This window comes from Zonotrichia leucophrys, chromosome 1 (assembly GCF_028769735.1).
Source record: "Zonotrichia leucophrys gambelii isolate GWCS_2022_RI chromosome 1, RI_Zleu_2.0, whole genome shotgun sequence".
Lineage (NCBI taxonomy): Eukaryota > Metazoa > Chordata > Aves > Passeriformes > Passerellidae > Zonotrichia > Zonotrichia leucophrys.
In genome coordinates, this window is record NC_088169.1 from 108,165,151 (window position 1) to 108,183,040 (window position 17,890).

A 17,890-nucleotide genomic window follows, 5' to 3' on the forward strand; every position below is an offset into this window, starting at 1 on the left:
AGAACTAGAAAAAGCAAAAAGGTTTGGAATATGTATTTACTAGATTCTTTGTTTTGGGGGGTTTGTTTTTTAAGGAAGACTTACACAGAGACTGTATATCGGACAAAGTTAAAAACTCATTTTAAGTAATATCTTAAACACCAAGCATAAAATTAACATCTTGTTACAATGTCCTGTAACCTACTCTGTTTTCCTAATGTTATGTGTTGGTTGCTCTTTACACAAAACAGTAGTCTTTCTCCATTAACAATACACAGGCCCCATCTGTTTCTCATTAAACACCCTGCTTTTTCTGTAGTGTGCTGTTTCTGTTGCTGAAATCTCTCTGAGAATGCAGGGGTTCCATAAGTAGGATTTGGGTACATTCTCAAAGCCTCTTCAGCTCTAATCCACGTAGAAAATGTGGGAGATGGGAGATGTTTCCTCCTCACTCAACCTAAAGAATCCCCACGTGTCTCCTCACCTGCACCAGCCAAACGTACCCCAAGAAGCCCCAAAACATGAAGGGAATTCTCTGTGCACTGTGGGAGAGTCAGGGTTTGTTCTGGGAGAGCAGGGATGAAGGGAAGAAAGAGAGTGAGATCTCCACAGGGTAGCTCCTCTCAGCAAAGCCTGTCAAGGAGAAAATGCTAATGCAAATGGAGGGAAGAAGAGCAAGTCCATGTTCTGGACTGCAGTGTATCAGAGGAAACATTCCACAGGGGTAATTCCCCAGTCTGACAATTCAGTCCCTGATGGAAGCCAATATAATTGCGAGAAGCAAACTGATTGATTCTGAACACATGAAAAAGAGTAGCAAATAAATGTAATTCTAACAGTACAGACTTCAGCTCAAGTCTTCACAGGCAAATGTTTCACACTAGGATTTACTAGACAGCATACCCAGGATTTAATTTCTGTGATTCATGCATTTTTCACACTTATTACTCAAATATAGACTTTCAGTATGTTGTGATTTCTCACTGCCTATCTCTACCCAAGTATTCAGTTTTGTTTTTATTTTATATCATACTCAGTCCTGAGTAAAAAGAGGCTGACTCACCAAAGACTCTGCAGGACAAAAACCACGTTACAAGGGATAAAAAGCATTTTGCCTTAGTCAGTTTGCATCATAGAAATGCCATATGATGCTGTATTCACCGTACCAAGTAAAACTAATTATGGCAAATAAATGATCTCATGGACTCTTTATTATTTAAGAAGCAAACATGATTTTTATAAATATACTCCTTATAAATACAGACAATAAATTCCTGGAGAATGCCTATGTGTTGTAAAATCCCTATTCATTGATATCTGTATCAAGTTTCTTTAGGTAGCATGCATCTAGTCCCTGAGCTAACATACTCTAGGTTTTTGGTGCCTATTTGGATTGCAAACTTTCAAAGATAGTGAGAACAGTTGAAATACTTGGCATTTATTACTCTCAAGAATGCAAATATGAGTAGCCATACAATGAACAGCCATTCCTCAATTGTTTGTGGAGAAGTCCAGTTTAAATGGGTGTTTGCAAAAAAATCAAGCATGTCACATCACTGGTGGGGCCACTGAACAAATATTTAGAAAATAAACTTGAGGTCACAAACTCTTCTTCAGCATTTGTAACAACAGTTGGCTGCCTTGAGCTTGCCCTCCTGTAGTTTTGGAATAGTGAAAGAAAGAAATGCAGCATTATCAACAACTTCTACTTTGGAAGAGTCTGATTTGATGATTTTGTAGTCTAGCACAAATATCCAGAGACTGCTGAGGAAACATGAAGTCCATGTTATCCTGGAGAGGCTCTCTATGGAGCAAGCTTCATGTTTATATTTTGTTTCACTATTTTTCCTATGTGCAACTTCTGCTTGATACTGAGTTCTGTTTGTTAAAAAAACACATACAGGTTATCTAGACTTGATTGTGGTATTGTCATTAATCACTCACATAAAAATAAATATTTGTATGAGTATTCCTATATTGCTATAAGGATTTTTTTTCTTTCATCTGTTTCAGCAGGGACACATTTATAACATCAGTAGTCCAGCATCATGTCATTATAAAGCAATAATTTCACTGGAGGGCAGACCTGAAGTAGGACAGTGATGAATGAACTGTTCATTTTAAGGATGCACTAATGGCACATCAGAAAAATATTTATTACCTATAAAAATAAAAAGAATTACAACTAAATCTATGCTTGTTTTCTGGAAAAATATGCATGTATAAATAAAATAAGGAAAAATAGACTTTTTGTCTCAAGAACTTTTGTCTCAAGAAGGTATCAATGTATTCTGATGTCTGGCTCACTCTTGAAGCTTTGAGATAGGTATCATCATCTACAGAATGATGTAAACAAAATAACGCCCCATGACCCATTTATGGTCAACTCATGATATGGGAATCAAGACCTTTGTAAGAAATACAAAATTATAAGAAAATATTTGTGTTTTGGGTAAAACATCTCTCTCAGCTGCTACAAGTAGCCCTAAACCCCTGCTGTGTTCAGTGGCAGCCAGATTTTCTGATGCTTCCACTTCCAACAAGAAATTTCCATCTTGCTGAAATTTAACAGGTTCTTTGGAGAATCCCATACAGCGACTCTGATCTTACAGTCAGGACCCCAGTCCTTGAAGAGGCAAGAAGAAGAATCCCAAGGACAGACTAGAATCTTGAGCAAAGCAGGCTGTTTGTTTTCATGGGAATGCTGGCTGCCCCAGGTTCTTCTGCCATGTGAGTTGGCAACACACAAGGTACTGGGAGAGGTGCAATAGGTTGGAAAAAACTTGAAAAAGCTTTAAAAAATGGCAGCTGGGGAAAATGATGTGGTCAAGAAGAAGTCACAAGGGAAAGGCAGAAGGGAAACTGATGCATGAGGTGAAGGGATAAAGATATTTCCAAGTACATGCTCTGGCAATACAGCATTGCTCCAGCTCCAGCTGCTATTCCTATGGAGCAGACAAGAGACTCTTTTCCTTTTGCCTGATGTGGGAAAGCGTGCTGACAGTGGGATTCCAGATTCACAGGAAGAGAGGAAAGGCAATCAAAAAGGAAGCATCCCCTGAAGAGAAAAAGGACACAGATAAAGTGCTGTGATTCTGAAAATTTTCACCCTTACCTGTGACTCCCATCAGAGGTCACATCCTGGCCTTTCACCAGCAGTGGGACACAAAAAATGTCCCAGTTACAGCTCTCAGCCCTGGAGATGAGCAGTGACTGCTTCAGTCTTGCTTGAGTTGGGAAAGAAAATGGAGGAGCTGAATATATCTACATACAAGGCTTTGAGTTTGCCCTAAGAGCAATGAGAAGGAAGTGCACTTTTCTATTTCTTGAGACTTCTTAATCATGGATTTAGATGTTTGGAGTCAATAATGGTGTTTTTGGCAGTAAATCCAAGAATTAGAGCACCATAATCTGCTTATCTAGGTACTGGGTGGTCCTCATGCTCATCTTTGAGTGCTTGTGCCTCATGATTCCATATATCTCCAAGCAAGGAGGCAGAGAGAGATGAATTATTGGTGAGCCTGGCTATCTAAGATAAGAGTAAAAATAGGAATGCTGTCCTGAGGATTTTAGTAGCTCATGTAGAGAATTGTGTTAACTCTTCCATTGTCCTTAGATCATAGCTAAAATAAAGTGTTAAGAATAAAAAAGAATAAAGTTACTCTTGTAATTGTTAGGAAATACATATAATGTTTTATGAGTTCACTACAGAATGATTTAAAATAAACGGTCAGTGAATGTATTTAAAGGAGGATATACACAGGCTGGCTTTAAAAAATGGTACAGGAAGGTCCACAAAGGGAAATGGGCAATTATCTCTCAACATAACTAAGTCATCAAAAGAACACTTTTTTTTCTGTTATTCAGAAATAAGAAAAAAAAATAAAGTTTCTAAATGTTAATAAAATAATTTTTCCCAAAATTAGACTAAATAGAAGAAATTATGCTTTCTTCTCTTCAAGTAAGTACAGTAAGTACTTCAAGTCATTTAAGGGACCTCTTGAATTTGTGGAGTGTGTTACAGAAATATAATCTCAGAGCAGCTTCACTGCCTGTCTATCACATGCTACCCTGCACACTGAAATTCAATTCAATTCCATTCAAATTTATTAAAGGTCAAAAGTTCTAGGGCTCCAAATGTTCCAAATTTTAATTACTCCAAAATCTCTATGCTTTTATGAATCAGTGTCATCCACTTTGATCTCAACTGTAAATCTTACTGAAGTAATTTTAAAGTAAAACAGTTCATTTTATTCCTAAAACTTAGACAAATTAAAGTTCTAAATAATTTTATTTCTTGACATAAGAGATTATTTCCCAGATGCTACAGACAGTATGATGGAAGTGGACACTCAAGTTAATCCCACAGACTAAGTAGTTTGCATGAGAAACTGCAAATTAGTTAAATGTTAACTGCAGAAACAGTTTGTTTTAGCTCTCTTCTTTTCTCCTTCTTATCTTTCTTTTCCCTTTACTTTCCTTCAGCCTTCAGCTATTGAACTGCCCCCTTTCTGTTTGCTTCCAATTCTCTCTTCTTCTTCTCCTGTTAAAAATATCTCTCCTTCTTTTCTTAATGTCTCTTTTCACCATCCCTCTGAGTTTCTTATCAGCCTCATCTACTTCAGGAGAAAAAAAAGCTCCAGCATCTAAGGGCAACTGTCTTTTCTGTTCATTCCTCTTTTTATATACTGAGTTCCTTGACATTAGAATGTCTGTGATAAAGCACTTTGCTCTGTTGTGTGAAGTGAGATTTCTTGTGAGAAATACAAGCACCTGAAAGGGGAGGGGTGGAAGTGCTTTGAAAACAGCCTCAAGGTTAGGAAAGGCTGTGTTAAACATTTCTGGTTATATTTTGACCACCAAGGATCCCTAAATGGTTTTGATTTGCTGTTCTATTTAAAGCTTCCAAGGAAGCCTCTAGTGCCAGATGATAATATTAATATGCAAACTTGCAGTTAAATTATTTGGCGCATGTCAGGGTTAAATACTGCAATAAAAGAGGAAATCTGAACATCAAAGACCACTCTGTAGCTCTTCAAGAAGGACAAATGTTTTACTCCCTTCTTAAAGATAAGGAACCTGCTGGTTTCTTTAAAAGAACATTAATTTTTAACTATATACCTGACAATTTTTTTTTCATCAAATCAAGATAGCTCATCTGAGCAGAGAAATTAATCTCCTGTTGGTGATGCGCTTCCAGCAGCTGTTGGGTGGGAAATCCTAATGGTCACTGCCATGTGGAGAGATGGGCACAGAGACACTGATGTCTCTGGGCAGTGTCACCTGAGACCTCCTAATCTCTTTCAGCCCTGGTTTCATCCTTTTCTTTTCAACCATATCTTTATTTGAGGCAGCAACATTACTGTTAAATCCCTTTTTTTTTTTTTTTTGGGATCCATACACGTAAAACCACATATCAGATTCCTTTTCCTTCCTACCCAAACTACTTGAAAGATATATTCATTTGACAGCCAAATATAAACCATGGAACAACTTGCAAGATTTAACCCCAATGCACAATTCAGCTTGTCTGAATTGTGATCAGTCTGAGGAAACTTGGAAAGACACAGCCAGATTTTGCTTTATAACAAAGTTAGGACTCTGTTTCTTTATCCATAGAGAACAAGCAAAAATTATGAGTACTAAATATATTAAGAAATTCACAACCTATGAACCAATGAATGAAAATCAGTATGATATATTTAGCAAAAAAAGTTAAAAAATTTCAGCATATTCTCTCTACCTAGAAAACATACAGGACTGGGACTGACTGAGAAATGAATGATATGTTACTGACAGGATTTTAGCACCACAACAGGAAAATGGTGAAGTTTTTAACATAATAAAGTAGCTCTTTATGTGTCCAAAAGTACCTACATATGTATGTATACATACCTATATATATATGTCTATATATGTGTGTGTATATATATATTTTCACACACAAAGAATCAGTAAGAAAATGTTTTTTACTGCTTCTATATTAGTGACATTCCTAAAAATAAAAATAATAATGGTTAAATAAAGACCATGGTATTTGGCATTTCTAGTGCCAACTACAGTAAATAAAACAGTTATGCTGATCCTAAGCATTTTATCTGAAATGCAAAATGAATTGAACAACAGAAAGAATAGTTCTGATGCCTTGTAAAATCTTAAAATGTCATAATTCTGTTAGTTCATATGTTCATATTTCTACCAGAAATATGAAAGACACACATCTGCTGCAGCTATTCACTCTGGGACAACTTAAAATTCTGACCTTTACATCCAAAACCTGACCAAAAAATTATGATTTTATTCCCTTTAAAATGAAAACAAGTTTATTCCCTTTAAAATGAAACCAAATTATTCACAGATTAAGCAATTCTGATTAAGTTTTTCTCAAAAACAAAATTACACACAGTACAACAAAAATATGTAAAGTTATAAATGTCAGAAAATATGTTTTTAAAGTCTTCAGTGTAAACATTATATGCAGGGTGTAGCAGTTAATAATAACCAGAATATTGCTCTATAATACAGTTTTCTGAGAGATAGTAAGGCAGTCAAAATACATTGCCATTTTGGTATCAAACCATGAGATTTCTTTGTATAATTTCCAATGATCATAGCATATAAATCACCAAGTAAAGGCATTCAAACAATAATTGTTGGCTTTCTTAAACATGAAGTGACCACATAAAAGTAATAATGTGCCAGAATAAGATATCATTGCATAAGCAATTAACCAGTGCTATTTTTACATAAATAAATAGCTTAACATTGTCTCCAAGTTATGCACTGTTCCCCCTTCCCCACCCTAGAGAAACTACAGATTCTTGTGGGAATAAGACCCCTTATTTTCCTTCCATACTATTTTTTCTTGCAGTTCTATTTTTCAGAAAATAACATTTATCTCCATTCTCCTGACTTCATTCATTTGAGCTGCAATGGAGCAGAACCAGGCTACAGAGTTCCCAGTTCCAAGATCCCCTATGGAAAAGTAAAGAAAACTTCATCTGATGAGGTGTAAGCTCAGATAAAGCAAATGCTAGCCATAGAAATCAAAGTTTTGTTGTGGTTCTTGCTGGATCTTGAAAAGAATGAATAAATTGGATCACAACTGCATTCCTGGACAACTTCTTATGCCCCATAATAAACCATAATATTTTTTGGAGAAGCATCACAGAGAACCTATAGAAAGGTTGTTCTGTCTTCTAAAAGACCACTTGGAGAAAAATTATTTTGAAATCTCTTTATATTTTAAATATAAATTACTTTTAATGCATTGCTAAACTGCTGCACCAAAATGCTTTAGTGAAAATTTCAGTTAAAAGATGCAGAAACCAGCCATGTCCCCTTTCATGTAATGTCATACTTTTTGGTTTTAATTATGGAATTTGAGTGCAACCCAGTTAAGTAGAAACATACATCACACAATCACAAGCATTTTCAGAATATTTTTTTTCATTAGAACATTAACTATAATGTGCAAAAATGAACCAGCAAGAGAACATCTTCAAGTGCGATGTCAACTGACAGGCAAATATACAGCATTAATAGCAATCAACAAGTATTCTATCAGCTATGATTACACAACATTTTTTCTCTCAGAAATCAGCTCTCTACTGCTCAGAGTATCCAGCTCTGCATGATAATCTGCATCCCCACTACTAAAGAAATTTTGACATCATGGATAGCAAAAGCTAAATAGCATACAAGGAATGGCATTCCTGTAAAATCTTCCCATTCTTAGTGAGACTGCTGCTAAAATTGAAATAAAAGAAACAGTAAAGGCTACTCTAAACATCTCTTAATTTCAAGGAGACCTGATTCAGATCCATAACTTGTAATACATTCAACAATTGATGTCTCTAAGCAATCAAGTAACACAATATCAAGGTGCTATAACAACTGATTTACAGCCAATTTTTCCTTTAACCAAATACAGCAATATGCTAATGTGCTGGCATGAGAGCACCCTGTCCTGAGAGAAAAAACAAGTAATTTGACTCAATAAAGTCTAATAGCTAATACAGGTGACATTAAATGAACTATTGTAGTTGCAAAACAATTTTCAAACAGGTGGTCGTCCTAAACTTCTGAATATTTGCATATTTTACTTATCCTAGCTAAAGGAGATTGCAAGCTGATTAACTTTATTAATGCTTCCCCCACAGCATGTTTTCTTCATGCTTTCAGGGTATGTATAGTATACATCACACCCTCTGCCCCATCAGACAGTCCATGAAATGTAGGATAATCCACATCATATGCTATGCCTCTCCATCAAAAAAATATAGATATTAATGTCTACATCACCATCTATTTAAATTCTTCATAGGAAAAAAAACAGACTGAATACTCAGAATCAGAAATTTTCAAACCTCTGCAAGTCAATAAATCAAAACTGAATGTAGAGTAGTTTTACTTTTGAATCTGGCTTTTTTCATAACAGATGTACAGATAGTCATTTTAGAAGGCTTTTTCACTTAGAAAGAAACATACTGTGGAAAAATTTCTTTCAGCATATTTCAGTTGTGCCTCAGTTTCCACAATGAGCAAAAGAAGAGGTTATTTTAGTCATAACAAGTTCATGTATTCAAATATTTATAAGCTGTGGGTTGCTATTTTTGTGCATCCCTTATGCACACATTCATGCCCTGCAGTGTGGGCTTTAGATGTAAAGTACCTGTGAGTGGGCAAGGCAGTTCTCACTTGCACTGAGTCCATCACCTCTTTCCTTAATGCTACTGATATGGGGAGTGAGAGAAGCAGCAGATTTATTGATATTATGTTTGTGCTTTGGGAAAAAAAAAATTTCTCAAGCTGCAGATAAGCTTCCAGATAAGAGGACTGACAAAATTTCACCTATTCCAAGGATATCAACAGCCAGCCCTCCAAGTTCTGGTTAATTTAGGGACTTCCATCACCTATGTTATCCAAGCAACACATCACATTTAGCTGAATTCAGCAGAAAACCTTCATTCTATTTTCAATATTCCTTCTCTCTTTTAGTAATCTAAGTGTTTCTAAAAAAGAAAAAAAAAACCTGCAAAACAAAACCTCAGCAAATATTTACAGGCATAATGCTAATATTATGCTGCCCATCATGGGAATTCTTGTTTATAAATAGCTGGACAGGAAAAAGCAATAATGTCAGCGAGAACTGAGTTGCCCTTTAAATGGAAATAATCATCCGGTTATTTCAGTCAAGCAGCTGTGTGTGCAGTAGGAAGTCTCACTCACAAATATTATGATGACTCATCTACTTTCCTTTTCTAATAGTAAATGCTCTTTTCTCTTTTTAAGTGCAGCACTCCTAAACCCTTCACAAGCTGCAATTCTACCTTACATTCCCTTACCTAAATCTGCTGATTTTAAAGTATGCAGATATGCATTTATATCCACAAAATTAGCTGTTATAATCACTGGGGTTACGAGGTTCTTTGACACAAACTGCAGACCTGTGAGATTTGCTGCCTTTATCAAAGCTAACATCTGAAATAGCATGCAAAATGCTAAGATTATAAAGAGAAAAGGTGCAGCCTGGACTTGTCCCAGGTCCCTGGGAAGAGAGGAGTTAATCAGCACAGGCAGTTCAGAGGGTGCAGCGAGACACAGGACTGTGCTGCAGATGTGTGCAGCTCACGGAAGGTGTGGCCCGTGCCTTCCACATGCATATTTAAATACTTAAATTACACGGCCTTAAGGCTGCTATTAGAGACCAACCTCACAGAGAGGAAGAATTACACAGTGAAATGAGGCCTAACATATTTCTCCAGAGAGCTGAGAAGAAGGAGAAGAAGAGAAGGAAAAGCCTGGGTTACTCACGATTCTTTTCACCTCTCCACCTTGACCCCGCTTTTATTCTAGGCGCGACGTCCACGGCAGCAGTTATGTCTATTAGCCCAAGCAGCAGCAGCAGTGACAGCACAGCCATGCCAGGTAACAAAAAAAAATAAATCACCTCTACCTGGAGTGCTGCTAGAGATGAATTGGAGAAGACTTTCCTCAGTAATGAACAATTGGAGCTAACAGCACTTACTCAGCAGAGGCAGAGGGAGATGCAAAATGTTATTCCTGCTAGAAATGTTTATTAAAAATTTCCATTGCATCGCTTATTTCCTTGTTCCAGGGAAAGCAAAAAAACCAGAAGAGTTGTAAAGGCTTCCCCTAACTAGGAGCCTCTGGCAGTCAGATGCAGGAGGAGATGCAGTGGCAGCTTTCTGTGGTCCCTCAGAAGCCACGGGCTCCTCACCTGCCTCTGCCACCTCTCAGCCCTTCCCAGTGTTTATCAACATTCCTCACAGCACCCTAGCAGGGGACACAGCCAGGCTGAAAACGGAGATTTTTCTCCCTCGCTTCCATATCTCACTGCAGTTTCACAGAGCTGATGACACGGAACATTTTAATGTTGACACTCAAATCTCATTACGTTTATCAATGGGCAGAAAAGCACAGTTTTTCAAGCTTTCCCCCCCCTTACCCACAGAGGGGGGCAAGGGCAAAAAATAACATATCCAAGATGAAAAAATGAATGCTTAAAAAAGAAACTTTTTTTTTCTTTTTTCAAAAGCTGTGCAGTAACTCTGCCTCTTATTCAGCACAAGTATCTTCTATTTCTAGGGAAAATAACACAAACAATACCACCTCCCACACAGGCTTCTGTCAGCAGATGCTGCATAAATGGAGCAGCGCATCAGTGGTAAGAGAAGCTCTGAGAAATTGTGTATAGAATCTGTGTTACCTAACAAACCCTGCATCCCAGCACCCTGGGCAAGCAGATTCCAGTGCTTGCAGCAGCGCTGCTGGAAGAAATTTAACCCCAGATCCGTCAGTACTGGGCAGCCAGATCACAAACATCCCCACAGTCAGCAAAATAGTCTCAAGGAGGAGCTGGAGCACAGCTACCCCTGCCTACCCCTTTCACCACAATTCTGAAAACATTCCACATGAGTTGTGGAGAGCTGAAAATCACTGTAATAAGACCAGAGGGCTATTCCTTCATTGTGACAGAGGGTTTTAGTCTGCACGAAGTCTACATTTATATCCAGCAAAAGTAACTGCAGAGTTTCTAGTCATTTAGCACTATAAACATCAGCCTCAGGAATGCTTAAAATTGTTACTCACACAACAGTAAAACTTGCTTTCTTCACAGAACAGCAATGAAAGAGCATTCTCCAAGCTGATCTTCTGCCTCACACATTTTGTGCTGCCTGTTGTGTATAGATGTAACCAAGCTGCAGAATTGAGGGCTTTTTTTTGAATAAAGTACTGAAGTAAATTTCTAGATATAATTTCAATTACCAAGGAAGGAGAGACAAAGTAATTTACCTCCATCTTAATAATGCATCTATTTTATAATTTATCTATTCTATAATTTATAATGTTCACAACCACCGCTCTTTATGAAATTTGAGCTCAGAATTATTAGTGCAATTGAAATGCTGCACAAGAACCAGTTAGGAGGTGAACTGCTGAAGACAGCAACTTCTAAACTTTCTCATGTCAATGGTAGGAACTTTCCAAAAGAGGGCCTGAAGAATTTTCTCACCTAGAGCTGGCAGACCACAGATGATCACAAAAAACTTTCAATGGCCATTAAAGCAGTTATCCACAAACCCTTTAAAAGGGATGTTCTTTTTCTTTGGACCAGTTAGAGAAATTAGGAAGAGAGATGTGCTCTTATTTCAATTTGGGTGAACTTTATTCAGTACAAAAAGCAAAGTATTTTTGGAATATGATATAAAGAACTTGTGATCTCTCAAATCTCCAGCTTCTTACACACTACAAGCAGCCTTCAGTTTTGCTCTGACCCCAGCAGCTCCTTGTGGCTATTCCCTTTGGAGAGGTGACCAGGAGGGATTCCATATATAAACCCTGCACTGTATCTGGGCAGGGAGAGAGTAATCATGTCCTTGCCTCAGTGGGATTTCCTTATGAAAAGTTTTTGGGGTTTTTATGATCATTTTATTTGATATGAGTCACATCTATGTGCTGAAGAACAATGGAGATCACTCCCACACATGCTGTTGGGCATTTTCCCTACAGCAAAAATAATTCCTATGGTAACATATAGTGTGAAAATAAATGGTTGGGGGATTCATTTTATCCTTTTTTAAAGCACTTTCTAACTGCACATTTTTCACCATCTGAGCTCATGCCAGTTCAGTCAGTAGTCGCTCTCAAAAGATGACTCATGGTGTTGCTGGTTATGTAAGACACCTGAATGTACCACATTGTTCACATTGCACCAAAATACAGCAAAGAAAAAAAAAATAATATAAGGCAGCCCTTTAGGAGCACATGAGCAGTAATGTAGAATGGTGTAGTTCCTGTGAATGCAGAAATATTGAGTGTTCAAAGGACAGCTGCAGTTTTGAGCACTGAAACCAAAAGGTTTTGCTATCTCACAGTTGACAGTGAACTGTTTGAAGGACAGAAGATAAAGATTTTCAAAGAAAAAAAAAGAGCCAAAGCAAAGCATGAAATTCCAGAGTGAAAGAAATTATTCTGAGCTAAAAATTCAAGCTGCCTCATAGAACTGCCTTGCAGTTAAAACTTGTTATCTTTTATCTGGTCCCAGATCCAAACCTCATTGAGCCTTGTGCTGTGCAAAAGTAAACTTGTACATCAAATTGGTACTTCAGCAGATGTTGGCTGGGCTCTCAAGCCCCACAGCTGTTTTGTCTAACAGGGAATCCTGCACAGAATTAATGGAAAGTTTCAGAACTGTAGGCCAGACAGCTTTTTGTCTTACAAGATTAATGGAAGGCCACTTTTATAGACACAAACCACTGCACGGACACTTTTGCACAGGTTGCACCCATTTATCCCATCACAGCAGAAGAAGCTATTGCCTTTAAAAAAGTTGCCCCATATCCTGAGGAGTGTGAAGAGATGATCAAAACAACGTCTCACAAGTGACATTCAGGCAAAGAAATGAAATCAGACATTGAAAATAATTCACCAAAAGAGCTTTTACATCACTCTAACAGAGTGCCCCATGGACAGTGTTGCTGGTTAGCAGGGCAGTGGGCAATTACTGCCATCAAAGCAATGCCCTCCCCACTGGAATAATACCAAGTAAAACCAAACCAATTAAGCATTCAGAGGTGTGAAGCCAAATAAAAGGTGGCCTGCTCCTATGTGATTCAGTATTTTATAGCTCATTTAACTAGTTTCACTTTCTGCTGTATAAGTTCTGCTCATGTGAGTTCCTCAGCTATTTGAAATCTTATTCAAAAGCAATATAATTAATTCTGGGAATTAGCCATGTGGATAAATTTTTCAGAGATGCAGTGGACCACTAGAAGATATCACACTAAGACTGGATGACTTCCTGACTTATATGTTACAGTTCAGTCAAAAGGATTTGAAGATAAAATTGCATAATGAATTTATGGTCTGTGTTACATTAGTTCTATCTAGCTTTAATACACCTCATTTTCTCAAATCTTCAAATATATTTAATTTCTTTTCTCCTCAGCTTTCATTATGTCCCAAACTTTTAATTTCTGGTTTAGTGCACCATAGATAAAAGTCACTTGCAATTTACTGCACAGATCTTTCCTTGGATCAAGTCGCTTCCACAGAGCTTTTTATTCATATTAGAAGAACTTTTTTTCATGAAGTTTTCTCTCCATTACAGTCTTAAGCTCCTTTTACCTGGTAACAGAGCTCTCTACAGCATCTTGGCAAGGAGGGTTTGAAATAAATTTTCTCTGCATTCATTGACAAAGACAGGCTGAAAGCTACAGCCTCTCCCACTGGAAGAGCAGCTGTCCCTTGAAAAGTCAGTTCTTTTGTGCACAGAGGACCTTCTCCAGTCCTCAAAGCCACTTCCTTACACTGGAACATCTCTGCCACTTCTGAGGACCCTGCCACTGACTGTGTTGAAAATTGATGATCTGGGAAAGCTTTTTCACCACAGAAGTTGGTGCTGGTTTAGTGCAAAGAAGGACAGACTGACAAGGAAGAGCCTGGCTGGGCACCCTGCCATGGGTTCCTGAGTCATCCCCTCCTCAAAGTCACACAAGGACTGGCTCAACCTCCCTCATCATGAGGGCAGTGAGCTGCCCTTTCCAGTCCTTGATTTTAAGGCATCTTTATCAAATTTGCAAAACAAAGCAGGTTTCTATTTCTGCAGTATGAGCTCTACTTAAATGGCTGCCAAATACAGTCCTTACACTGCCTTTTATGCCCTTTTGCAGCAGTCTCCCTTTATTAAAAGAAAAACTGAATCTGGTGGATTCAAGGAGCCTGTGCAAGGCAGCTGTACAGAGACTTTGGGGCATGACAGGACAGCAGCCACAGAACTCATTAAAGCTAAACATTACCCAAGTTTTATTTTACAAGCCTTATAACTCTAAAAGCTCCAGAGAGATCAACTCAGATGTAGCAGTGTTTGCCATGAAAACATTGTAGTGCTGCGAAGTGAAGGGCACACACACATAATTCAGCAATGTGTGTAGAACAGACCCACACACCATTGTACCCCTGCAGTCTTGGGGAAACACTCAAGTTCCCAAATCAGCCTGGCTGGATTTTTTTTTGTTTTGATTGTAATACAGATCTAATTAATACATCAACAGAACAAAGATCCTGAGACTGACTGGGGTTTTTTAACCATTGAAATGCATACATTTGAAAAAAACCTGCCAAATTCACCATTCTAACATACTTGTTATTTTTTGTTTTTTTTCTGTTTACTTATAGAACACCAACAGTGCAGTCAGCACTGTATAATCATATAAATTAGCATTACCTCTCTCCTAAAGACTTCTTGGGCCAGCATGACTGAGTCTTAAAAGTCATCACTTCTCTGAGGGCATATATTTGTTTCTTAATTTCCTCATGTTACATGCTGAACCATAACATTATACATTTTGCTAGCACAATTTACATTTTTGGTGGTAGAGGAAAGCAAATGTGTTCTTCATGCATGCAAAGATACACACAAGTCTTTAAGTAAATGTACAGCATCTATGTATACATGCTTCTGCTAATAAAAACCACAAACACAAAAACAAACAGAGCAGGATTTGCACAATTAGAAAGCAGTTCTGATATATATTATTTAGTCTTGACTAAAGCTACATTTAAGTAAATGATCTTGGTTTGGATCAACCAGCCTTACATATATGCTCATTAATTATATGCTGTTAACAAGAAATAACATTCTGCTTGATGAAATTGGAAAAGAGATGGTCTGGTTTTTGAGGCAAAAAGTATGTTTTCCTCACCAGTGTACCTTATCAATTTGTCATCTATTCTCATGCCCTCAAGGCAACCCAGATTTTGATTTATGTCAGAGACTACAATTTTCCTCAATTTATTTTTTCCATGTGACTGCAGAAGAGTAGGCATTAGACAAAGCCCGTAAAGGTAAGTTAGGAACTACTATGAATTTTACAAGAAATTCCCCATTATAGGCCTAGCTGGTAATGCTATTAGAAAAGCATTTTTAGCTTTCTCTTGCTATAAGAAAACCAAGAATTAAGACTTTTTTTTCTTATTTTATAACATATTTCTTTTCCCTTTGTTAGTAAAAGATGCTTAATGTCCATCAGGAAGTAAATTAAAAAAAAAAAATAAAGCCTGATTTAGGAGCATGTAATAAAGAAGATAGTTTGCTCTTGTTAAAAATGCAAAGTGAGTTCCTATGAGATACCTCCAAACTTGCACTCAGGCAAAGGAGCCATCCTTCCTAAGCAATCCAGACATGTCAGACACATTGTGACTGGCTACAGCCTAATGAGACAACAAATCTTAAAGGCTGCTGTTTGAGCTGGAGGTGGCACCTTGTCCTTCACACCAGCAGAGTTTATGCATTTAAAGTCACTATTGGGAAAAAAAAAATAAAGTAAAATAGCCAAAAGGCTAAGGAGCAGAAGAGCAGGGCACTCCAACCCCAGCTGACCCAGGGTACCTGGGTGATGCTGGTGCTACCACAATACCACAAGTTAGCAAGCTGAGCTCCCTCTTGCACCACCTCCTCCTACAGCCACAAATTGCTTCTGCACAACAGAGAACTCATTTTTCTTTAAAAGCAAAAAGTACCAGCAGACTCTGGATCCCAACACACCACTCCTGAAGGAAGCACGGCTTCCATGAAGGCATCACATCCCTCAAAATGCCTTCTTAGCTCTGGCACTAAATCAGCAACACCCCTGAGTGCATCTCAAGTGCTCTCAGGACCCTCAACCACAGCACTCCAAGCTTTTAAAGGCTCTCTGTCTCTCACTGCTGTGATCCCACACCAGCAGCCAGAGCATGCCTCCTTCTAATGATTATTTAGCATTTTTATGTGTGACTGCACAACTAACGGCTCTTCACAGCTCCATGTGAGCTGATATTTCAACACAGCCAGTGTTTTATGTCAGCATAAATGAGAAGCTGTATGAGACTACCACAAGAATGCTTCCCACATCATGTTGATAGTAAAATTTTATAAGATAATGTTGGCGCTTTTAACATCAGGCTTATGGATTAAACATGTCCCAAACACATTTAATGTATTCAAGTCATTTATCATTTTTTGTTCTAACAAATTGGCAATATTTATCCTATTAATTCAGGCAAATGTAGGACTGTTTACTGAGTGGTGGAGAATTATAAGGATATGTTCAGACAAAAATAAACACAAGAAAACTAAAGTGAATATTGTTTAATTTAAAAATATGCCATCCTACTCAGCTCTCAAAATAAACTGCTAAACTGTCGTCGGCCTTCTGCTTTTCAAAAAAAGTGATTGTTAGGCTAATCTGTCAGGACTGATTTGCATTTCTATATTTACTTTTTCTCACACATTTAAAATATCATCTTAGAGGGTTTCAAGAAAACATTCAGAGAAGACCTGGACATTTTCTGATTCCAAGATCAAATACACAGCTTGTTGCATTTTTTCTTCTTATTTTTGCTATAAAAATATATTTACTTTTTGCTTTATTTTCCTTTCCACTGATCTCTGACTTCTCCATATTCCATCTCTGTGTACTACTCCCTTTTCTTTCCAGTATATAATTTTTCCAGCTTATCATTCCTGATCTCCTTCCTCTCTGTCTCCAGTTAACCAAGCCCTGTTTAGAAGTGAGGTATTGCCTGGAAGAGGTGCAAAGGAAAAGGTATTTGAGCTGAGAACTGCGCCAACACGAGTGAATAACTTATGATGAGAAACCCAGGTGAGTGTGGCATTATCTCAGCAGGTGATTTTGAGTAGATAACATGAGATAAACATGTATTTTGCAAACTGTCTCTGTGCTTAAAAAGCTGGAAGTTGAAGCCGGCCTGCCAAGTACCTAAAACTCCATGAAATTTATCCCAGAAGACAGACATGTTCCTGGTATTCACTCTGTTCATTTAAGAAATTGCTTTCTACACATGCTTGCTGAACAGGGCATGTTGTTGGAATACAAAATCAGCTAATTTTTCCTGGGGTGGGTGGCACCAGAAACATAGGAAACCATTTTGGCAGATGGGCAGAGAAGAGGAACTATGACAAAATATCTAAAAGCAGGTATGAGAGTCTGGTTACACTTTTTCTGCTCTTGCCAACCCAAGTTGCAATGCAGTGAAAGCTTTACAATAACTTCATCCAGGCATATGAGGACATTTCCTGTGCAGTGTTTTCACACTGATCTTCAGAACAAGAATCAAGGTCAATGTCTCACAGCCTAACAAGAAAAAATTAATTTGAAGGACAATTTTACCAGGCAGTTGCATTGGTGTTAATGAATCAGTTGGGGTTTTTTTAACTTTTTCAGTTTTCCATTTTGTCAGGGAAAAATTAATACTCCAGTGTTGAATCTGGTTATTAGGAGACAAAGTAACTTATAATAACTTTAGCAATGACATGGCTTGTGTCCCAAATGGTGCAAATAATTCACTGACTGTACTGGATCTATAGCAAACTGTGAGCATCTGG

General features: G+C 37.7%; 1 protein-coding gene across 6 annotated transcripts in view; it reads right to left on the reverse strand.

Annotated features, from left to right (window-relative positions):
- ROBO1 (roundabout guidance receptor 1) overlaps nucleotides 1-17,890 on the reverse strand; it is a 682,144-nt gene that overhangs the window by 482,449 nt on the left and 181,805 nt on the right. The window contains exon 1 of one of the 6 annotated variants that reach the window (XM_064726913.1): nucleotides 9,796-10,159. The exons of the other annotated variants lie outside the window; for them this stretch is intronic. Within the exon in view, the coding sequence (XP_064582983.1) occupies nucleotides 9,796-9,904 (109 nt within the window). The 5' untranslated portion in view covers nucleotides 9,905-10,159. Of the gene's footprint in view, nucleotides 1-9,795; nucleotides 10,160-17,890 lie in introns of those variants that run through there. 6 annotated transcript variants of the gene reach the window in all.